Below are 22,433 nucleotides of genomic sequence, written 5' to 3'. Positions count from 1 at the left end.
TGCTGCCCTCGCGTGGCCAACCGGCCACCCGCGCCTACATCACCTGGGGCTTCGCGGGAGGCGGGACTGGAAAAAGCGTCTTCGGGGACGCCCGCGGAGGAGGCCGCGGAAGATGCCCACCCTCTGCTCCTAGGATCATTGCGGAGTAAGTACAACCCAACATCATCCCCCCAGGCCTGGAGACCTTTCAGAACCTTTGAGATTCAGGGCACTTGGTTCCACCTCACAATTCCCTTCCTTCCCCCTACCTGGAATTTCCAACTCCTACTCATCCTTCCACCCTGGAATCTTTCTGGATCCCCAGCTGGGAATTCAGTTGCCACCCCCGTTATATTATTTCTGTGCCTCTAGGGACACCTAGCCGCGCCTGACTTGTGCGTTGGGTATTTACCAACACGTGTATCTTCTTCCCTGAAAGGTACCTGAGGAGGTGGATGGAGGATGAGGAAGTCTACTCACATTTCATTAGCTTGTGCAGGGCACACTACATAGCTTCTAATAGTCATCACAGATCTCTAGGTTAAGTGTACCCATCCCCTTTTGCCTGTAAGGAAACTGAGGCTCGGGGGAGTTAAGTGACTTAACTTAAGTGGCTTAATTTTGCCATTTGTATGTGGCAGAGCAAGAACTCAGATAGTCAGGCCTGTCTGGCTCCAAAGCTGGTCTCTCTCCCTACTGCCCACTGTGATCCTCCAACCTGTCCCTTCCCACTGTCCGGCACAGTGTGTGGCACATAATAGATTTTCAACAAATATTTGCTGAATGAATGAATGTTAGAAGTCATACAGACTTTAAAGATCTGAAGAGCAAGCCACACATTTGCTAAATGATGAAACTGAGGTGCAGTGCAGTTTGGTCCCAGGCCTCTTAACTGGCTCAATAAACTGAGGTATGTGCTCAGTTCAGATCAGTTTCTGCCTTCAAAGAACTTACAATCTAAATTCCAAATGCAGACAACTTAAAGATAGGTAATAGTTATTGAACCCTTATTACATGGACCTGGCTCTACATACATAAACTACTTTAGTTCTAAAACTACCTCCTGAGGTAGTACTGTTATCTCCATTTCTCCAAAAAGCAAATTGAGGCTCAGAGAGATTGCAAACTTAGTGCTGGGTTTGGCACCAGGACCCAAACAGCAGGACTTTCAAGCCCCTGCTCCTTAACTGCTACTCCGTACCAACTCCTCATATAGACAGTTACAGTACAAGAGGCGAGCACTGTAGTGGGGGCAGGCGTGGGCTGTGGAAGGACAGGTGAAGCGTTCAGGATGAGGTGATGTGTAGATTTTAAATGAGTTGGAGCTACTCCAGACCCACAGAGTTGTGGAAACCACAAGGCGGGGTGGGGCAGAAGACAGGGCCGGAGAAGGAAGCAGTGGCCAGATCATGAAGGTATTTATATGTCATGCTCAAGAGTTGAGTGTCAATTTTGGTCTAGGTGCAGTAAGGAGCCCAAAGTATTTTCTCAGAGGAATCACCAACACAGATTCACCCTGGGGAAAGGGCTCCCTGGCTGCTGTGTATATTATATATTGGGGAAAGCAGGGGAGTGGCTTGGAGACAATTAGGAGGCTAATATACTGAAGGACTAAGGTAGTGACTGTAGGGATGGACAAATAGAAATATATTTAAGGGACTTCCCTGGTGGTCCAGTGGTTAAGACTCCGTGCTTCCCATGCAGTGGGCACAGGTTCGATCCCTGGTACCCCGGAGAACTAGAATCCGCATGCAGCGCGGCCAAAAACTAAAAAAAGAATTTTTTTAAGAAATATATTTAAAAATATATAATCAACAATACTTAGTGATTGATTAGCTTGATGAGGAAGAAACGGAAGCCAAAGGTGCTCAACTCCAAGAACTCTAACTTGAGTAGCTGAGCTGGTGCCCCCTGAGATGATGAGTGGGGAGAGGACATATTTGTGGAGGAAATAATGAATTCAGTTGGAGGAATGTTGAGTTGAAGTGCCTGTGAGATGTCTAGGAGATGTTCTGGAGACAACTGGGACAGTTTTTAGTCAAAGAAAATAAAGACACACACATTTATCCATCTGGTTTATTTGCCAAGAGCTAAAATTTTGGATCTAACTGGCACCCCTTCTTCAGTTAAACTGCCACTAAAGAAGGTCAAGGAGACAACTTCAGAATTTGGGTTGGGAGAGGGGTAAGCATGGAGAGGCTGGGATGGTGGAGGGAGGTTCGGGGCTGAGCCCCTCAGGAGTAGCTGCCTGGCCCTCCCAGGGGGATGACGAAGACCGAGATGTCATCCCCGGAACCCAGCTTGTTGTTGGAGAGACGCCAACCACGGTCCCGGGGGGTGCCCCGGGCCCCCAGGACCAGAGCTTGGGCCAGAGCTGTGTACCTGTCAGAAGCACATGTGCACATTCATGTACCAACATGTATATGGGAAGATGGATACACAGGCCATCATGAGGGTCCCCAAGCATTTCTTCCCTGTGTCCCTTCCTTCCCCATCGTCATCCCCTTGCCGCCATACAACCCCTACCTGCTGGGGTCATTGGGCTCATAGGCTGACAGCACCCTGTCCACAGTGGCAGCTACCTCACAGTCACTGGTGACATCCCACAGCCCATCCGTTCCCAGGACTAGCACGTCATCTGGGCAGTGCTCATACTGCGTCAGGTCATACACTCGTACCTGGTGGGGAGAGAGGGTGCAGAGGGAGCTTGGGGATAAAGCGACCTTGGGAGAAAGCTAGCCTGAGACCCCTAGAGCAGGGAAGGCTAAGGAGGCTCCCATGTGGCTCACCTCAGGGAAAGAGGAGAGGAAGGGCTTGATGGGCAGGGTAGAACTGCAGACCCTGAGGTTGTGGTCTCCCAAGCCCCGGGTCACCCCAATGGTGGCCATCATTCGAGCCTAAAGGAAATGAGGAGGGGACACTACTATAGCCTTCTCCCAGTCTCTCTGGGACTGTGGACCCTTTCCACCCCTACCCTCGGGTAGAACCTCCACCTCCCTAGACAAGTTGTGGTGGGTCCTCCTGCCCTCTCCCACCTCTACCATGGAGTTTACCTTTTTGCCCTCCCCACAGACCAGAGGAAACCTGAGATCCTCCAGCTCGATCTTTTTGTAGGCCCTGGGGAGGGGGGAGTACAGGAGGCATCACCCAGGCATCAAAGTCCCTCTCCCCTAGGAGCCACTCCCCTTACACAGACCCCTTAGAAGGGCCGCATTCCCCCAGCTCCCAGCCTGGCCCAGCCTCCAGCTTCCACCTTGCTGCTGGCGAGGGACTGGTTGTGTTGCCACGGAAACGGGCCCCAGCTCTGAGGGAAGTGTTACCAGCCAGTCATGTTCTGGTCCCGGTACAGCATCCTCTGCCCCAGCTCCTTAGGCTGAACTCTGCGGGGGAACTCAAGGTGGGTGAATTCACCACCCAGCAGCTCTGGTTTCAGGAAGCCCTGGTGTTGGGAGCAGCCAAACAGAGCAGAGGGCCAGGGGGCATTAGGTTTACAGTACACCCTGATGTAGAGGTGATGTTAATTATAGCGGACCCTTAAATGGAGTTTACTGTGTACCATGCACTGTTCTAGTATTATTGACATATATTAGCTCATTTAATCCTCACAACAACTTTTAAGGCAGGAACTCTTGATTTATGGAGAAGTTCAGGGAACTGTTGAAGATCACACAAAGTACTCAAACCAGGATTCAATCCCAGGCAGCCCAGCTCCAGAGCCATTGCTTTAAAGCACTAAGCTATCCTGCCCCTTAAGGGCCTTTGCTGTTTCCTTCCCCGACTCTGACCGCACTTCCTTCCTCAGTTAGGGCCACAGTGGGAGGCACTGGAGCAGCCCACGCTCTTTCCTGCCACATCCTCCACACCAGCTCAGCCCTGCACTCCATAGTCTGTGGAGTGGCCTTCCCAGTAAGCTCCCAGTAAGGAGCGGTCTGTCTGCGTGGTGAGGGTCGGAGAGCCCTTGGGACACAGGGTACAGAGAGGCACAAGATTAGTAAGGAATGGGAGTAGGGAGTTTAGTTCCTACTTACAAGCATCTGAAGACGCTGGCGCTCAGTCTCCGGGGTGAACTCCCGGGACATTGGAATGATTTCTCCATTCCGGACAATGATGGCTCTGCCCAGAGAAACAAAAGGTTTGGGCTCGGCTCTCTGCAACCCCCTCATATAAAGAGTTCCAAAAAGACAAGGCCCTCCCTTAGCGTCCCTCACCCAGACCCCCAGTTTTCCTCCCCTCGTAGCTATTTCAGGCCCTTCCTTATATCTGTGATCCCTCCTGACCCGTTCCAATCTCTGAATGTTAACACCCACCACGTCACTCTCTTCTGTTCCCCCATCCCAGAAGCTTGACCCCTCCCACACAGCCTTTTTCAAAGCTCCCACCCCATACCTGCTGTCACCTGCATTGGCTACGTACACCTTGCCTAGCAAGTAGACCACAACCAGTGCACAGCAGCCCCCCTCCACTTGGTGGCCACGCCGCTCCCGGGCCATCTGCTCATCCTGCCATATGAGGAAGGGTCAAAGGGGGTGGATGAAGAAGAGGCTCCAGACACACAGCCACCCGCCCACATCTGCAGAAATAAACTGGCCCAGGCAAGCCACACTGGTGGACAGTAGGGAAGACATCGGTATAACACCCACTTCTCCCTCCCTCTGAACCAAGTTCTGCTCAGGTTCTCAAAGCTGTTATGGGTTCTCAGCGTCACCTCCTCAGGCCACCTGACTCCCATACAGAGTTGACCAAAGTGTCTGCCTGGCAAGCCCTTGGCCCGGGCCACCCACTTACCATGAACTGGAAGGCATTCTCAATGGCACCCACTACCAGGCTCTCATGAGTCACTTCCTTCTGCGAAGACCAGCAGGACTGAGGACCAACCAAGTGAGAGGAATCAGAGGAACCTGGAGCCCCCGGGGTGGACGGGAGGCAGAGGGGAGGTGGCGAGGGGTCCTGGAGTATCTCTACCAGGTCCTTTAGCTGCTCCCGAATGTGGCGATGCAGGAGCCTAGAGGCCATTTCGGCAGCTCTGCCCCCTGCATGCCCATCAAACAGGCCCCAGTAGTAGAAGCAGAGTCCCTGGTGGAGGAAAAGTTGGAGGTGAGTGTGTGTGTGTGTGTGTGTGTGTGTGTGTGTTATGCAGGGAAAAGAGCAAGACTCTGGGCATCCATGTAAACATTAGAGAGGAGGTTAGATTTTGGTATTTAAGGCAAATGAGATTCATTCACTCATTCACCAAAGGCATACTGTGTCTGAAAGCAAAGCATCAAAAAAGTCAAACTCAGAGGATAAAACATGCAAAAATAAGCAATGGTAGTTATTAAATCATCAATGAATACATGAGCATCTCCATTTTAAGTGGAAAACTAAATATTCACACTGACATGGTAGAATCTACCTGATCAATGCCAGATAAAGGTTCTGTGCCACTAAGGTAGAAAGCTAGTGAGTTAGGGGGTAGGTCTATCACATGGCTCAGATTAAAACCGAATGCCTAGAATCCCTGGGGATAGGTGTCTCCTGTGGAGGTTAGGAAAGGGGGTGGGGAGCTTACCTGGCCTTGGCTAGGCTCCCTAGGTGCCCCTGAAACACTCCTCCGACCTTCCACATACACCACTTCACAGCAAGCCTGGTCCTCATTGTGCCGACTCTTGCCAGCATTGATGACCCTGTCAGGCCAAAGTGACCACATCAGGTTGGACACCAGACCAGGTCCTGGAATAACTCCCACCTGAGACGCACATACCCTCTCCGGCCTACTGGTCAAGCTGAGAAAGGTCACAGCCACCTGGGAACCAGGCCAGAGGGAGGAGGAGAAGGGAGGCAGGGCAAGGCACAAGGAGTACTGCCTGCGTGTTGGGCTCCACCACCTCCTAGAAAGGCCACAGCAGCACTCTCCCACCTCAGGTCTCCCATCCCTTCCCTAATGGTGCCACTGGGGGAGGACCTGGATGGAGGGAAGGAGGTTTTTTTTTTTTTTTTTTTTTTTTTTTTTTTTTTTTTTTTTTTTTTTTTTTTTTTTTCTTTTTGCGGTATGCGGGCCTCTCACTGTTGTGGCCTCTCCCGTTGTGGAGCACAGGCTCCGGATGCGCAGGCCCAGCGGCCATGGCTCACGGGCCCAGCCGCTCCGCGGCATATGGGATCCTCCCAGACCGGGGCACGAACCCGTATCCCCTGCATCGGCAGGCGGACTCTCAACCACTGCGCCACCAGGGAGGCCCGGAAGGAGGTTTTAATTCCTGGCTTGCCGAGACCCTGCATCCACTCTGACCCCAAAAAACTCTTCTAGCACCTTGTCCACAACACCCCACCCCACCCCACCCTCATGAGCACACCCACCTTCATCCTAAAATCATCCAGTGAAAGTTTCTGCTTTTTTTTTTCTTTTTCTTTTTTGGCCTCATGTGGGATCTTAGTTCCCCCACACACACACCAGGGATCAAACCCGCGCCCCCTGCATTGGAAGCATGGAGTCTTAACCATTGGACCGCCAGGGAAGTCCCAGATTCTGCTGTTTGGCAATGAGTAAGTGCTCCGGCACGGATCAGGAAAGAGGAATTGAAATAGGGTAGGAGTGTTAGCCTCCCTGGACTGCGCAGGAGCCACATAACCCCAAACTCTTCCCAAATAGGAAGTTAAAGGAGCCGGTAGTGGGGCCGCGGGTCCACCAGCCCCCACCCTCAGCCCCTCAGCGCCCCCATCTCCCTCAGTGCTCTGCTCTCCCAGCAGGTGCATTAAAAATCCACCGGCCCTGTAGGAATTCCCTAGTGGTCCGGTGGTTAGGACTCCGCGCTCTCACTGCCGGGTCCCCGGGTCAGGGAACTAAGATCCTGCACTGCCAACAAACAACCAAACAAGGAAAAAAAAAAAAAAAATTCACGCAGCCTTGGAGCAAGCCGGCTGCTGCCGCCACTCCCACCGCTCTGGCCCGGAGGTCCGCTTCCTTGCCTGGCCAGGGCATGTCCACCCGCCAAGGGGTGTTCAAAGGGGGGCCCTCCCGCTTCCCCGGGCGGCCCCCTCCCCCGCCCCTGGGGAAGCCGGCGGCCGCCTGGTGTCGCGGGCTATTTCTGGGTGTGGAGGGGGAGGGGAACGGTAAGAGGGACAGGGAACTGGGGCGCTGGGGTCGGGAAGCCCAAGGAGTTTTTCCAGCCGCCATCTCCTATATTAAAAGGGACCCCCGCTCCTTGAAACCTCTCCTCCCTTAGCCATTAAACTACCGGGCCGCGACTGACAACTGGCCAACTCATCGTTCACGGGCCCTCCACTCTCCGGGCTCTGGGAGAGAACAAGGTCCTGAAGCGGCGCAGGTGAGGATAGTCAGCGAGCTAGAAAGTCCTGAGAAAAGCTGCACCCGACTTAAGAAAGGGCTGGGAGTGGGTGCGGCCCGAAGCCCAGAGGACAGCAAAGGTCCTGGGAAAAAGGAGCTCCTGGCACCGAGAGCGGCGACGGGGGATGCGTCCCAGCGCCCGGGATGCCGGGGTGGGGAGGAGGTTGGGAATGGGAGTCCCATCCTGGTTAGGGTGCCCCCGGGGGCGCTCACTCGGCGTAGCCCGTGCTCCAAGGCAGGCGACGGCCAGTGTCCGGGGGGCTTTGCACAGCCCGGCCAGCGTGGTCATCGGCGCGTCGCAGGCCCCCAGGGCTCAGCTGCAGAAAGGTCGGTCGGGAGAAGCTTGCTCGAGCCTCTACTGTCCTCGCGGGCGCCGCACTCCCGCTCCCAGCCCTAGCCGGAGGGCTTCTGGGAGCTTGTGGAGGGGCGGCGGGTGGCGCCGAGGTCGAGTTGGGCAGGTCCGGCGACTTGGGGCGCGGAGGCGGGGCGCCCCCAGAGCTCACCAGGTGCGCCACGGCCGAGCGCACCCGGTTTAGCATGCTGCCTCCCTGCCCCGCCCTCGGCCGTGGCCCCGCCCCAAGACAGGCCCCGCCCCCTAGGGCTCTCGAAGGGCGGTGCTCGCTCCTGTCAGTTGGGCCCCACCATTGGCTCGCGGGCCGCAGGGCCAGTCCCCGGGAAAACTACCTGCGGCTCGGGGCTACCCCGGGAACAGCCCCGCCGGTTCGCGGCCTCTCCCCAGCCCCGTTCCGACTTCTCCCGCCTCCATTTTTTGGGGGGAAGAAGGGTCTGCTATTGTAGGAAGGGAACAGAAATCTTATTTCAGCCTTGCTCTATATTCATCAGCTAGGACTTCCCCATTGTGACGGGAGGGTGGTGCCTCCTCGCCCTGGGTTCGTTGTGGCTAGCCTGCCCAGAGGGTGATGGAGCTGATGATCTCCGTTAGCGACCGCTGGGTGTGAAGCTCCAGGTGTGGTAACACCTCTGGCTGGGGCTGCCGGAGTGAGAGTGAGGGCCAGCGAGCTGGTGCTGGGAGTGGTGTGGAAGTGGTAACAAGGCAGGCTGGAGCCAATCATCCTGAATTAGGGAGCTGGGTAAGTTCCTGGATTCCCGAGGGCGCTGTTCCCCGTGAAGACCACCGCTAGATCCGGCAGAACAGTTACCACTCCGACTCCACTTTTTTTTTTTTTCAGGACCCAATTTCTGCCCATATTTGGACCTCCCCTGACCCCAGCAGAACTGTTAGTAAGGATAACAATAACTACATTTATTGAGGACTTACTAATAATAGGCCCTCTACAAAGCATTTTCTATACTTTAGGCCCTTTACACTGCACACTAACCCTGCAAGGTAGGTTTTATTATGTTCGTTTTATGGATGACGCAGGACTGGATGCTCCTGTCATTTTACATGACTTGTTCCAGGAGGTCAACAGCCAGTGGGAAATTCATGCCCATGTCCGTTCCCCAGCCACCCACACCTATTCTTAAGAACCAAGCTGATTTATCTAGATCAGAGAGGAAGGGTTAAGAGGTAGGTGAATAGAAGAGGGGAGTGTTCCTCCTCTCCCACCCTCCTCTTAAGGCAAAGGCTGAGAACAGTCCAGGTGAACAACTTCTGTGGCTGCCACCGGGGGGAGACAGAGGCCAGGCTAAGTCCCTGCCTGAGAGGGGAGGGTGGTACTGACCTGATGCTGGAACAGCTATGTTCCTAAGCCTGGGAATTGATTGTTAGGCCTCCAGAGACACCTCCTACCCCACACATGGTTCAAATGGGGACAAGGCCCTTATGGTCCTAATGCAAGTCAGGGTAGTCCTCAGGGACTGGCACCCAGTTCATGGTGGGGATTCCACCTCTGGACTCTGTCAGCTGGGTGCTTCCTGACCATGACCCTCTCTGTTCCTGGCTAGACTGTACCCCCAGAAGGGGTGTCTTTTCTGGTAGCTTCCAAATACAAATCTCACAATGGTCATTCAGGTTTGTAGACTTCTATAATTATGCCTGCACTTTGGGCAGAGAGAAGGAAAAAGAAGAAAAGAAAACCAGAAAAAGTCAGACCCAAAGGCACATAGAGTGGCAAGGCAGACAGGGAGATAAAGAACATGCTGCTGCTATGAGTATTTCCCTCCTGTTTGAGAAAAACTGGAACCAGCTCACAGATAAATGGCATAAACAGTGGCAGCAAGCCATAGAAGAAAAAATATAACATCTCGGCTATTTTTATTATTCAGTGTTTCTGGGACAGTTTGCTTACCACTTCTCCGTGTCATCCAGCTCCATAATCCCTGCTCTTCACAACACCCATCATGGTGTGACTGCAAGTGGGCCACAGAGCCAGGGCCCAGAGGCCCCCTAGTTCCAGCAACAGATGGTCAGCAGGGATGTCAACAGCTCCCTTGGGCTCTAGAACAGCCCTCCGACCGTACCCAAATCCTAAGACTCTCCTCTCCCTGAACCTCTCACCTCCTATTCCTGGCATCATCACAACTCCTCCATCCTCAGACGACTGCCCCAGAACCTGGTGAGAAGGTCACCACCTCTGCTCATCCCTGAGGCAGCACAGAGTGAGAGGCAAAAGGGAGATAGAGTGGGAAGAAGCAGCCTTGTAGGATATTCTTTGCTGAGAACTGCTCAGAGGCTGGTCCTGCCAGGAGTGTGCGAGGCCTCAGCTAGGGGTGGGAAATGGGCATCCTCAAGAGAAATCCCTTTAGGGATTTCCCTGGTGGTCCAGTGGGTAAGACTCCACTCTCCCAATGCAGGGGCCCCGGGTTTGATCCCTGGTGGGGGAACTGGATCCCGCATGCATCCCGCATGCATGCCGCAACTAAGAGTCCTCATACTGCAAATAAAAAAGATCCTGCGTGCCACAACTAAGACCGGGCACAGCCAAAATAAATACATAAATATATTAATTAATTTTAAAAAGACAGAGAGAGAGAGAAGTCCCTTTATCCTAGGCCACATGCAGTGGCTCAGAGCCAGGAACTGGGCTTCTTCCCTTTGCCTCTCCCCTCCCCATTACTCCAACCCCAAAGCCCTCTTAAACTAAGAGGAGTGTCCTTCAATCAAGAGATAAATTCACAGACCACCACTTCCTCTCTCATTTGTCTAATACTTTCACATCCAGAATCTCACCCTGTAAAAAATTACACACTATACAATTGCAATTACATTGCAATTTTTATGGTGAAGAAACTGGGTCTCAGCGTTTTCGTTCCCAAGTTGGGGTTCATACCCATCATCCACAGGCCTACCAAAGCCCTCCTGCCTGCCAGGCCCCTACCCACATGCCTCCCCAGGTCCTTCCTGCCCCAGAGGACACCGCTCCTGGGGTAGAGATCATTTGCTATTTCCTCCTGGATTTTAACATTTTATTTTTTTATTTTTTTATTTTTTATTTTTTTATTTTTTTAACATTTTAACACTGAAGGGCTACCATAGCAATCTAAAAGAGCATTGTGAAATAGGATTTTGTGCAATGTGGGAATGTTCGATATCTTTTCTGCCCAGTACAGTAGTCCCTAGCCGCATGTGGTGATTGAGCATTTGAAATGTTGTGAGTGTAAATGAGAAACTTAATTTAAGATGTTATTTACCGTATTGGACAGTGCAGTTCGGGAATCTTCAAGGCTCAAAACCCGTGAGGGTCTGGGCTAGCACTCCTCACACTCAGCACCCCACCCCAAGCCCCAAGACCTCCAGAGTCTTGAGGGACCGCTCTGAATTACCTGCCTATACCAGGGACCACATCACGGGGCTGTCCTCTCTTCCCCGGTCTTGCCTCGAGCGCCAGGGGTCGCTGTGCCCGCGGGGTCGGCGGAGCGCAGTGCGCGGTGCCCGGCGCTGTCTGGGAGGCGGCGGCGGCTACGCCCGCGCGGGGCTGGGGAAGCGGGGGCTGGGGAAGCGGGGGCGGCCCCGGGCTAGGAGGAGGAAGAGGCGGCGGCGGCAGCCACGAGCTCCCAGGCCTGTGGGCGGGAGCCTCGGAGAGACCCTGGCTGAGCTCTGCAGAGCTGGCCGAGCGGGCCCGGAGCTCCCCCGTGCCCAGGACGGGCCCCGCATGACCGTGATGCCAGTTTGGCCAGAGCCCCTCCGCCTCGGGGACGCAGCAACTTGGTGAGGGGGACAGGACTCCGGAGTAGACAGCACCGGAGCTGACCGCTCCCGCCTGCAGTCCGCCTTTCGGAGTCTCGGTCCCGGGCTCAGAGGCGAGGAGAACCTCAGGCCGGCGGGTGGAACCCGTGGGTACCGCCGTGGGGCAGGTAGGTCCCAGGCGTGGGAGCTCAGAATTGGGAGGACTGAGTGGGCGCGGGGCAGGGGCGGGAGAAGTCAGGGAAAGGTTAAAGGATCTTGTGGTTCACATTCTCAACCCCATGCTGGTATGCAGAGGTTTGAGGAAAACAGCCTGGGAAACTGAGGCAGGAGTGTGGAAGCCTGAGAACAAACCCCAGAAGCTTCTTTCTCAAGCTCTCTCTGAGGGAAGGAATAGAATGCCAGAGAAGGCACCCCAAATGCCCACTCCAGGGTCTTTTGGGTCTTGGGGTTCATAGGAGAGATGGGAAAGTTGGGTTGGAGGTGTGGCAGCTCAGAGAGAAATGGGTTGGGGGACTGCCAGAGAAAAAGCACAGCTGCCTTTGTAATGATCAAAACAAAGGTTCCTGAAGGGGGCAGGCAGAGGAGATACCTACTCAGAAAAGAGGTACTTCTAGAAGCTCTCTGTCCGTGGAGCACACCCATCCCAGGGGTTTTGGCATCACTTCCTCCATCTGCCCCCGCAGTCTTTTTCTGGGCTCTCACTCTGGGGAGCTAGGACACATGGCTCTTGGTCCTTCTTGAGCCCCACCATCCTACCTGCCTCAGTTCCACCTCCCTCTGGAGGTTGAGGGAGGGGAGGTCTTGGGAAAAATGGAGATGCTTTGGGGCTGAGGCCACTGAGGCTCAGAGACCTGGAGGACTCCCGTTCTAGCCCTCTAGAGTGGGAATGGGGCTGAGGGCAGCATAGTTGAGCCAGCTCCTGGCCAGTCCAGGAAGCAGGTGTGATGGGGCTAGGAGGAGGAGGAGGCAGAGAGGATTCAGGACCTCAGGGGTTATTATTCTCAGGCGCCTCTTCCCAGCAGCAGCTGTCAGATTCTGCTCAGGAACTCTTCCCCGGCCTTCAGCCCCTTCCCAAGGCCAGGGAGATGACAGGGTGGGTTCTTAGATACCTCCTACCATCAACCCTGCTTCACTCCTGGCACAGAGAAGCTCCCTCCAGCTTCTCTTCTCAGGCCTACCAACCTACATGTTCCCAGAGTCTGCAAGGACCTCTGCGAATTCCCAGGGCAGAGGAGGGACTCTGCCCCCTGTCCTGGCACCTTGGGGAACAACCTCAGAATTAGGCACTACTTCAGTGCCCAGTCCACCCACTTGCTCTCACCCAGGCCCTCCTCCACCCCCTGCAGGGCCACGGGCTCCCTCTGTCCCTTGCAAACCACAAGAATCTCTCCTATTTGTCTAGGAACAGTGAATCTGAGGCCAGTGGATGAACTGACAGAAGATAAAAGATTCCAAAAAAGGTGAGTGGGGAGACAGTTGAAGAGGGGGAGTTGGGGGAGAGGTGGGTAGACAGAGATCAAGCACCCTACCCAAGGGAGCAGCCGGGTCCTGGCATTTGGTTTGGCCTCTAGTGTTCCCAGCACTAAGCTGGCACCTGAGGGAGCCCAGTGATGCCCCAAGGGGTAGCAGTGCAGCAGAGGGGGTGGTTCATGCCCCTTCTGTGCTTGGGTGGCTCCCAGCTGCTCTGTGCCTCTGATTTACTGGGGTTCCCTCCATTTCTAGTCCGCTCTCTGGGATAGATTTGGGAGATTCAGACCATCAAGGATGAAGGAGGAGAAGGAAAGGGGAAGAGAGCAGAAGCAAGGTGGTCCAGTGGAAACAGGGCAGGTTTCTGCGCTCAGGGTCTTCTACCCACATGCTGCCTGGCCTTCGGCAAGTCACTTGACTTCTATTAGCCTCCACTTCATTTCTTCCTTTTTATATTTATATTTTGTTTAAGCTGAGTTGCTAGTACCTTCCCGTGGTTCAAATCCCAGAAGATTAGAGCAATAGGGAGAGGGATTTCCCTGGCAGTCCAGTGGTTAAGACTTTTCTTCTAATGCAGGGGGTGCGGGTTCAGTCCCTGCTTGGGGAGCTAAGATCCCACATGCCTTGCGGCTAAAAAGCCAAAACATAAAACAGAAGCAATATTGTAACAAATTCAATAAAGACTTTAAAAATGGTCCACATCAAATATTACTCAGCCGTAAAAAGAAACAAAATTGAGTTATTTGCAATGAGATGGATGGACCTAGAGACTGTCATACAGAGTGAAGTAAGTCAGAGAGAGAAAAACAAATACCGTATGCTAACACATATATATGGAATCTAAAAAAATTTAAAAATGGTTCTGAAGGACCTAGGGGCAGGACAAGAATAAAGACGCAGACGTAGAGAATGGACTTGAGGATATGGGGAGGGGGAAGGATAAGCTGGGACGAAGTGAGAGAGTGGCATGGACATATATACACTACCAAATGTAAAACAGATAGCTAGTGGGAAGCAGCCGTATAGCACAGGGAGATCAGCTCGGTGCTTTGTGTCCACCTAGAGGGGTGGAATAGGGAGGGTGGGAGGGAGACACAAGAGGGAGGGGTTATGGGGATATATGTATACCTATAGCTGATTCACTTTGTTATACAGCAGCAACTAACACAACATTGTAAGGCAGTTATACTCCAATAAAGATGTTAAAAAAAATGGTCCACATCAAAAAAAAATCTTAAAAAAAAAAAAAAAGAGCAATAGGGAGAAAAATATCTCCCTTCTACCTCTGTATCCCAGCCAACCAGTTTCCCACTCCCAGCCAACTAGTTTCCCTTCTTGGTGGCAAACAATGTTATTAGGGTCTTTTGGTACATTTTTCAGAGCTAGCTTAACCCATATTTGAGCAACATATATAATCCCTCCCTTTTACACATTGAATACACATCACCAGGCACTTTGCTTTTTTTCCCTAAATGATGGATTATCGTTGGAGATCATTGCATGCCTCAGTACATAAAGCATTTCCTCATTCTGTTACAGCTGTCTGGATGGGCATTGCACAAATGGCCCACAGTGTATTTAGCCAGCCCTTTATTGATGGTTGTTCAGGTTGTGTCCAGGCTTTTTGAGTATCAGTTTGCTCATTTGTAAAATGGGTACAAGTAATCCTACTTTGTAGGACAGTCGTGAAGGATTCAAGAGTATGTTTGCAGGGTCAAGTGCTCAAAACATGGCAGTCAGCATTATTATTCCTTCCATGTCACAGCCCTCCATGGGACCATGTCTGGTCCATTCTTTAAGACCCCTCCTAAATGTCATCTCCTCCACAAAGCTTTCCATGTTTTTCCCAGCAGAACAGTCTCCCTTCCTGCTCCCCTTTCTGACTGTAGTACTCACCACTTTCTACAGTGAGTCTGTGCCAGGCCGAGAGCTGCCTGGGGACAAGTCGTGCACCCTGCCCACCTCTGTGCCCCCCAGAGCACGTGGCACAGTGGTGCTGGCACTGGGCACGGGGAGGGCTCCTGCCTGGAGTCAAGCAGGGTGTGTGCTTCTCTCTGCAGGATGCGTGAGAGGGCCACACAGAACTGGAGCACGGGCAGCTGGCTGCTGGCACTTGGCCTGGTCTGGCTGTGGACCCGCCTGGCCTCGGCTTCCTTGCAGCCTCCAACTCCAACAGGTCTAGGGGAGGTGGTGGGGCCCTGGGGCGGGTGTTTTTCCAGGATGCCTGGAAAGCTGGACACCACTGCACCCCGTTCCACAGCAGGCAGATCTCTGAGGCAGAGTAAAACCCACAGATTCAAGGGCAGACCCATTCTCACCTTCCCTTCCATGCCGGAAGGTATTCTGCAGGGAGAGGAGCCCCCGGGTCAGGGCTTAAGTCTAGCCTCCTGGCCTAATTCTGTGGTTTTCCTTCTGGGATGGCTAAAGCCGGTGTAAGCGGATGATCCTCCCCGTGCATCGTAAGCCTTCGGGGCCCTTGGCCTCACCCAGAGGAAGCCAGGAGATGGGGGGATGGTGTGGACCCCATCTTTCTCCTGCCCAAGAGCCAGACTCTGCCAGGGTGATGAGTGTGGCCTCACTGGGGAGGAAGGAAGGATAGGAACACTGATGTGGCAGGAAGATGTCATCCGTTTCCTCCTCCCCTGCAATTGGAAATCTCTTACCTACCCCTGCTCTGAGCTGGGAGGAGGGGCTGGAGGACAACTAGGGCTGGTGGGAGGGGAGAAGGGGTGCTGGCCTGGGCCGGGCATCTGATGGTGTGCTGGCCCTTTCAGTCCCCGTGAAGCAGGGCACCTGCGAGGTGATTGCGGCTCACCGCTGCTGTAACCGGAACCGCATCGAGGAGCGCTCCCAAACTGTCAAATGCTCTTGCTTCTCTGGCCAGGTGGCCGGCACCACCCGGGCAAAGCCCTCCTGCGTGGACGGTGAGTGAAAGGCTGGGACCCGGCAGGGAGGGCTTGGTCAGAGAGATAAGAAGGTCTGTCCAGGCTTCGCCATCTGCTGGGGATACAATTTCATGCCCAGCTCAGGGCTTTCACTGTCGGAGTCTCAAATGATGGGGCCACCTCTGGGAGGAGGGGCACAGATGTGACCATCCCCATCCCATAGATGAGGAAAGCTCTGTCACAAGCACACGCCCTCCCTCCTGGCCACACCTACTGCCTGGTACGTACGCAGATTCATTTCCTCACACGATCTTCTTAGGCCTCCCGTCAGCCTCATCACCTCACACCCACTCCTCCAGACGTTGACCTCTTCACCTGCGGCTCCTTCCCAGGCCTCTTACACATCCCCTCCTCTCGCTCTCAAGCTGGCCTTTACCCTCCCCTCACATGGACACATGTGTATCGCTTGGCCATGAATTCCTTCGTATCCACCCCTTTCCCATGGCCCCACCCATGCTTATTTTCTTACTCTCACATGGCAGCGCCATAAACATGCCCACTTGTGCTCACAGGCACACACCTGCTTGTGCACTCCCTCAAATGGCCTGCACACTTGCTCACATACACCAAGGGGTATGTTGAAGACGGCCTCTCTGCTGCTGATGTGGTGGCTCAACTCAAGTGTTGCCTTAGAGACAACTGCCCCTGCCTTCACCCCTCTCTGTCTTTGGTGAGATGTAGCGGTCAGTGGGGTTGAGGTTGGTATGGTTGTGTCCCAAGGCCTCAGCCTGAGTACTGCCCTTCTGGGCAGCCTGGAGTAGGAAAAAGACAAGGGGAATGCAGGGCTCTAAGCCAGGGTGTGTAGAAACATGCCCTTATTCTGCACGAACCACTCCCACGCCCACAGCTGCATGCTGTACTTGCAGAGAACTTAGAGCTGCCCTCACTGCTTCCTGCTCCCACAGCCTCCATCGTCCTGCAGAAGTGGTGGTGTCAGATGGAGCCCTGCCTGCTGGGCGAGGAGTGTAAAGTGCTCCCGGACCTGTCGGGATGGAGCTGCAGCACTGGACACAAAGTCAAAACCACCAAGGTATCCAGGGAGAGACACTTCATCCCAGCCCTACTCTTCCCCCTTCGCTGGGGGTGGAAAAGGGGGCACAGGAACCCTGGGGTCTAGGATGCCAGTTTCCCAGGGTGAGATCTGCAAGCCATGTGGGCTCATCCCCGGACAGTCTCCCCTGGGTTTGTCTAGACTCTGGGGACTGAAATCCAAGGTGTCCTTCTGGGCATATTCCTGATGCTCCTGAGGCCTTAGTTTCCTTCTCTGCCAAGAGTGAGTTTGCCTTCCAGAACATGTCAGGTCCATAGAACAAAGTAGAGAATTGAGGGAATTATCTAGATAATTGAGAGGGGAATCTCTGCAATAGCCATTCTGCCTTCCCACCCCTGCTGCAGGCCCACCCCCACATTCCCACGATTCACTCCCTGTAACTCACACCTGCCTTTCTCTGGTTGAACTGCTGTGCTGACACCAGCCGAGAGGATTATTATTTCCATGGTTTGCTGCCTGCCCCACAGAACAAGGGATAATCAAAATTTTATCGAACTCGTTAGCAGTTCCATGTGTGTCACGGTTAATCAGTTGTATTGCTCTGTCATGGCCGTTTGTACAGATGGGTGACACTGTGGGGCAAGCCAGAACTCGGCCTCCTGCCTTCCCTCCCCACCATCACACCCAGCAAACAAACAAGCAAAGAAAACAATACAGAAGGAAAGGCGGGCTCCGGAGTTCTGAAGAGAACATTTTCATAAGGCACAGTACAGGAACTACAGCAAGAAAAAGTGTGGCTGGATCTAAAGTAGAGCTTCCTATCTGCAGGCAGGCAAGGGACACAGCCATTCTGAGTATATTTGACTAGAAGAGACCCACCCCAGAGCTTCTGACATTTGTCACTATTGTATGGGTTTGGATTTGTAGCCTGTAGATCACTGTGCCTGCAATTTGGTAGCCACTCTGAAGCAACCAGCAGTGACGCAAGGCTGATTTATGTTTTCATGGGCCACCCAGCCACACTTTCCCAGTCTGGACTGCTTTAGGGGAAAGTGACCTGCATATCCTGGGGAATCTCGGGCTCCCTGGCATGGGACAGGCATTCCCTTCTCTAACCTTCCCGCATCACTTGCTCTCTAGGTCACACGATAGCTCTTGGGGTCATGACCTGACAGCTTGATTGAGCCACCCACTGGAGAATGGTGTCGAGTTATCAGCTGGCAAATATGGAGATTCACTTCCCTGGACCCACACCCTGTGCAAAGTGCAGCAGCACTCTTTCCAGAGGTATTGCAGTAAAGCTTCTCAGCAGATACGTCCTCATATCTCCAGGCCAATCTCCAGCCACATACCTGTGGTGCTGGGCTCTCCCTGGGGGACACAGAAGAAGGTTAAGATAGAATCCCTACCCTTAAGGAACGTTCAGTCAAGTTGAAGAGCTGACGAAAGGCAATCAAGGTAACTTAGATTAAAGTGTGTGGTATCAGACTGGTTTCTGGCCCATATGCTATGAGCATGTTGGGGGCCGTTCACCCCACTCCAGTTGAGGAGACTCCCATAGCCCTTCAGCCACCCTCTGGCCACAGGGCACAAAGACATAGGTCATATTCACCACCCACTACTTTAGTGGGACCTCACATCGGTCCAAATCCCCGGCAAGCTGCTGACCTACTGAAGGAAAACACTCTCCCCTGATGCCAGACCAGCCGTATCTCATTTGGATGGGGCTGAATTGACTTGGGGAAGGAAAGCAGAGATGAAGCCAAACAACTTTCCAGAAAAGCTTCTGCAGAGGCCTTGCCTGCTTCAGACACACTGGGTATGGGCTGGACAGGACTGTAAAATCACCCTCACCCAAGCACCCCAGGTTTTTGTTTGTTTGCTTCTTTTAACAGATGAGGAAACTGAATCCCAGAGAAATGAGGTGACTTGCCCAAGGTGTCACAGCTTGGGCTCCCAAATCTCTAAGACGGCTGACCTCTCACTTAGCCTGGATGTTGGGATTCCAGCCTGGGCCTTCCATGCTGTTTTTGTCTCAAGAACAGGAACCTGCAAAGAACTGGCTGGACAGCTCAATGATTTTGAGCAAGAACTTTTACAAAGTTCACTCCTATCTGAAATCATCCAGAATACCTACCCACCAGGATGCAGGGCCACTGGGTCTCCACTCTGCCCTCAGCCCCAAAACTTCCAAACAGTACCCATGACAGCCCAGAGGTCACTCAGCCCAGTTACAGCTGGGCACTCTGAGCTGGAAGCCTTGTCCACTCTAACCTGTCTTTTCCAGAGTCCTTAGGCTGTGCCTCTCAGTGGCTCTGGCTCCAACAGAGGGTCTGGGTGGTGTCCAGGGCTAGTCAGAGTCCTCTTCCTTCAAAGGCCCTGCTACGCAGCAGGGGAGCCCCTGCTACGCAGCAGGGGAGCCCCCGCGCTGGATGGAGCCTCTGTCCAGGACTGAAGGTCAGCCAGTCAGGCTGGCACCCTAGGTGGTTTGCAGATGACACACAGGCCTCAGGGACTCAGAGACGCGAATTACTTGGATGTCTCATCAATAAGAGAATTACAGCCTCAGTGACTGCTGGCATCAGCTGGGATCAGGTAGGATCCGCTGGGATCACCAGGACTGCAGGGTGTGATGGGGCCTTGAGGGGAGGGGCGTCAGTGGAAACCAACTGGGACAATGCTGAATTGTGACCCTCAGAGAAGATAGATCAGATGATGGGTTGAGGCTGAGAGTCTCAGTCCCTCCCTGCTTCTCTCCCTCCCTCCCCATGCAGTAGAATCAAGACCATTCACCCCACTCCAGGGTTTATCTTCTTGTTTGCCTTTTTGTTGTTTTTGGTAATGGGGTGAACAATGATGCCAGCCTCCCACTAGGCTGTAGATGTCAGAACTCTGACAACTTCGAATCTTTGCATATAGTGGGGTCACAGGGTAGGGTAGTCAAGGAGTAGGTCAAAGGTTGTCATCACCTCCTTCAAGGTTGGGGAGTGGATTAAGGGATTGGCACTCCTTCTGGAAAGGATAGTAAATATTTGCAGGCCACATACAGTCTCTGGCATATTCTTTGTTTTTGTTGTTGTTTATTTTGTTTCATGTTGTTTTAAAAAACGTTTTAAAATGTAAAAACCATTCTTAGCTCAAGGGCTGTACAAAACCAGGCCCCAGGCAATTTTTGGAAAGTTGCCAACCCCAATAAACCTTTGAAGGCAGGCCATCTCTGCAGCTTGGGTCTGCCTCCCGGCCTGCCTTCGGTGCAGTGGGAACCTGAGCGTGAGGGGTGGGTCGGGTTTTGTTTTTCTTCTAATGTTCCTTGAGAGACTGGTGAGTGAATTATTTAGGCTACAAATGAGACAGCTTTAGCAGAGTCGGACAATAAGAGCCTGCTCTCCTTGAAGCCAGGATGCAGGCTTCTATACTCCCTCCCCATCCCTCAAGACTGTGTCCAGGAGGGAGGGAGAGGGCTCCAGCCGCCTGCGCATCTGCTGCATCCATAGCCAGTGAGCTGTGAGCTGGGGGATGGTTCTGTACAAACTCCCCCCAAGCTGCCAACCACCGCCCGCCCCTGCCCCAGCCAGGCTCCTTGATCCTCCCTGACTTCCCTCATCCCTGCTTCAGAGAAGACCTCCTTCCTTTGGCACATGCTGGAATTTGCTAATTCATTTTTTTAACCCCTCAAAGCCTCCATTTCCTCCTGACCTAATCATATATTTATTTGGTGGGCTTTGAGGGGTATTCTTTATAGGGCCAGGAGAGCCCCACACGAGAGGATCTGATGGAGAAGGGAAAGCTCACCTCCCAACAGAAGCTCCCTCAGGTCCTGCTTCCAACTAAGTCAACATTTGTACACATTTTGTAGCTGCTTCAATGGCAGTATAGGAATGCAAATTAATTTTCCTGGAGCATAGGGGTCCTGGATCATCTGTGTTCCTTTTCTCCCCTTAGTGGGATGGGCTCTCAGATTTCCTGAGGTTAGCTGGTAACCCTACCCACCCAGCTTCGGAAGGTTGCCAACTACAGAAGATCATGTGGCTACTTTCTGTGGCCTCCTGGCAGTTTCATTAAGGTCTGTGAGTGACATCCTAATTAATGGCTCCAGACAGTTGGCTAGAGTTGAAGCTGCAGCTTCCTAAAATCACAAGCTTAGAGCTAGAAGGGATTTAAGAGACCTTAGCCAGTTCCCTCATTTGACAGATGAGAAAAGGAAGGCTCAGAGAGGTTAGGTAATTTGCTCAAAGTCACACAGCAAGCTGGTGGCATGTGCTGCCCAGTGATCCAGACAAGTGCTCTTTACGCTACTGCACATTGCCTCTTACTCTAGTATAGATGAGAGCCCTGAAAAGAAGCCAGAATTTCAGCAAGGATGAATGTGAAAGAGCCTCACTCTAAAATCACCCAACCCTGTGAGTTCCAAAGGACAGAATAAAGAAGAATGGGAAGCTTTTAGAGATATATACACAGAAAGAGGGGAGAAGGGACAAAAGGGGGGAATTGAGATCACTCAGAAGAACATCAAAACACCAAAGCACCACACAAAATAATTAGAATAAAACTTGATTTTTGTCCTTTTTGGAGGAGACAGAATGGAGCTCCTGTCAATCTTTGGGAGACCTGTGCAGCAGTTTTGATGGTTTCAGGATTCTTTAGAGCCTAATGCAGGGGGCTGCAAACCAAGGCCCATGGGCCAAATTTGGTCCACCACCTGTCTTTGTAAATAAAGTTGTATTGGAATGTAACCATGCTTATTTGTTTATTATTGTCTGTGACTACTTTCCTACTATGAGATAGCAGAGCTAAGTCATTGCAGAGAAACCATACGGCCTACAAGGCTTAAAATATTTACTGTTGGACCCTAGAAAACTTTTGCCAACCCCTGCCCTGACGTTTTTATCAAATCTTTCTCAATACACGCTGACAATTTGGAAAATGATGACTGTATGTTGAATTTCTAGGTTCGGGGTTTTTTTTTTTTTTTTGAGTCTGTGCTTGTGTCCCCTTTAATCCCTTCCAGGGCCACTTGTGAGCTCTAACAACCAAAGAAACGAAGAAACAACGACTAAGACAGAGGCCAAGAAAAAGACTTGGAACAGATGGAAGCTTCCCTGATATGTTGTCACAGCCCAGATCAGCTCAGTTCACATTTCCCAAGGTCATGTAACTTCTACTTTTAAACCTCAGGGAAGTAACTGCAAGTGCACCCATGTGTAAAGATGTAATTGTGTACGCATGTTTGCTGCTGGTATTTCTGTGCATCTGTGGATTTGAGCAACTCCATGCTCAAAAGCAAGGCTGATATTCAAAATATATAAAAACTAGCTCACCACAGAGACTGACTAATCAAGGCAAATGCCAACCTGTACGTCAGACCAGGGCATGCTGACTGCACAAAGCCCAGCGCGTTTCCACTCCACCTGCTGTGGCTGAGATGGGACTTCAGAGTAGGGGAGCAGCTAAGCTAGTTCTTGATTTCCTTGGTCTTGTGATGTGTCACTGAGGGTGGGTCTGGGTCCAGAAGCTACTGGACTCAGATGGTTATAAACATTGTATTTGGAATAGACATATAGACTGGGTATAAGGAAGAACAGGCAACTGCCTTTCAAGCCCTACATAAGGGTACACACTCCCCTTTAGTCTGGCTTAGAG

General features: G+C 52.6%; 2 protein-coding genes across 7 annotated transcripts; one reads left to right on the top strand and one right to left on the bottom strand.

Moving 5' to 3' along the window:
* The first annotated feature begins 65 nt into the window (after positions 1-65).
* Positions 66-21,929, top strand: TAFA3 (TAFA chemokine like family member 3). 5 transcript variants are annotated; one of them, XR_014015069.1, is made up of 7 exons: positions 66-145; positions 12,793-12,850; positions 14,918-15,033; positions 15,632-15,781; positions 16,708-16,832; positions 17,934-18,080; positions 21,802-21,899. XR_014015069.1 is itself a non-coding variant. In XM_081224337.1 (6 exons), the coding sequence occupies exons 3-6, from the start codon at positions 14,919-14,921 to the stop codon at positions 21,811-21,813; spliced, it is 402 nt and encodes a 133-aa protein (XP_081080463.1). In that variant the 5' UTR covers positions 66-145; positions 12,793-12,850; position 14,918; the 3' UTR covers positions 21,814-21,929. The 5 variants fall into 5 exon arrangements, 4 of the variants coding, with proteins under 4 accessions (XP_081080463.1, XP_081080460.1, XP_081080462.1 ...); XM_081224337.1 differs by lacking the exon at positions 17,934-18,080 and having other exon boundaries at positions 21,802-21,929; XM_081224334.1 differs by lacking the exons at positions 17,934-18,080; positions 21,802-21,899 and adding an exon at positions 18,689-21,526.
* Positions 2,008-7,853, bottom strand: PPM1J (protein phosphatase, Mg2+/Mn2+ dependent 1J). 2 transcript variants are annotated; one of them, XM_081224330.1, is made up of 10 exons: positions 7,514-7,853; positions 5,528-5,642; positions 4,765-5,052; positions 4,366-4,478; positions 4,008-4,092; positions 3,300-3,418; positions 3,033-3,096; positions 2,769-2,876; positions 2,506-2,657; positions 2,008-2,361 (listed from the first exon to the last, which is right to left on the bottom strand). In XM_081224330.1, exons 1-10 carry the CDS (start codon positions 7,837-7,839, stop codon positions 2,214-2,216), a joined length of 1,518 nt encoding a protein of 505 aa, XP_081080456.1. In that variant the 5' UTR covers positions 7,840-7,853; the 3' UTR covers positions 2,008-2,213. The 2 variants fall into 2 exon arrangements, with proteins under 2 accessions (XP_081080456.1, XP_081080457.1); XM_081224331.1 differs by having other exon boundaries at positions 4,765-4,842.
* Positions 21,930-22,433: the final 504 nt, after the last annotated feature.

Source organism: Mesoplodon bidens (assembly GCF_964165515.1).
Source record: "Mesoplodon bidens genome assembly, chromosome: 2".
Lineage (NCBI taxonomy): Eukaryota > Metazoa > Chordata > Mammalia > Artiodactyla > Ziphiidae > Mesoplodon > Mesoplodon bidens.
Note: the sequence above shows the minus strand (reverse complement) of the source record. Positions and strands in the feature narration are given on the sequence as shown.

Bases quoted from the DNA above. Each gene is read 5' to 3' on its own strand.
- TAFA3 (XM_081224334.1), top strand. From the start codon at position 14,919: ATGCGTGAGAGGGCCACACAGAACTGGAGCACGGGCAGCTGGCTGCTG. The intron at 15,034-15,631 runs GTCTAGGGGAGG...TGGCCCTTTCAG, and splicing joins GCAGCCTCCAACTCCAACAG to TCCCCGTGAAGCAGGGCACC. The intron at 15,782-16,707 runs GTGAGTGAAAGG...CTGCTCCCACAG, and splicing joins AAAGCCCTCCTGCGTGGACG to CCTCCATCGTCCTGCAGAAG.
- PPM1J (XM_081224330.1), bottom strand. From the start codon at position 7,839: ATGCTAAACCGGGTGCGCTCGGCCGTGGCGCACCTGGTGAGCTCTGGG. The intron at 5,643-7,513 runs GTGAGCGCCCCC...TTGGCCTGACAG, and splicing joins TGGAGCACGGGCTACGCCGA to GGTCATCAATGCTGGCAAGA. The intron at 2,658-2,768 runs GTGAGCCACATG...TCTCCCCACCAG, and splicing joins TCCTCTCCTCTTTCCCTGAG to GTACGAGTGTATGACCTGAC.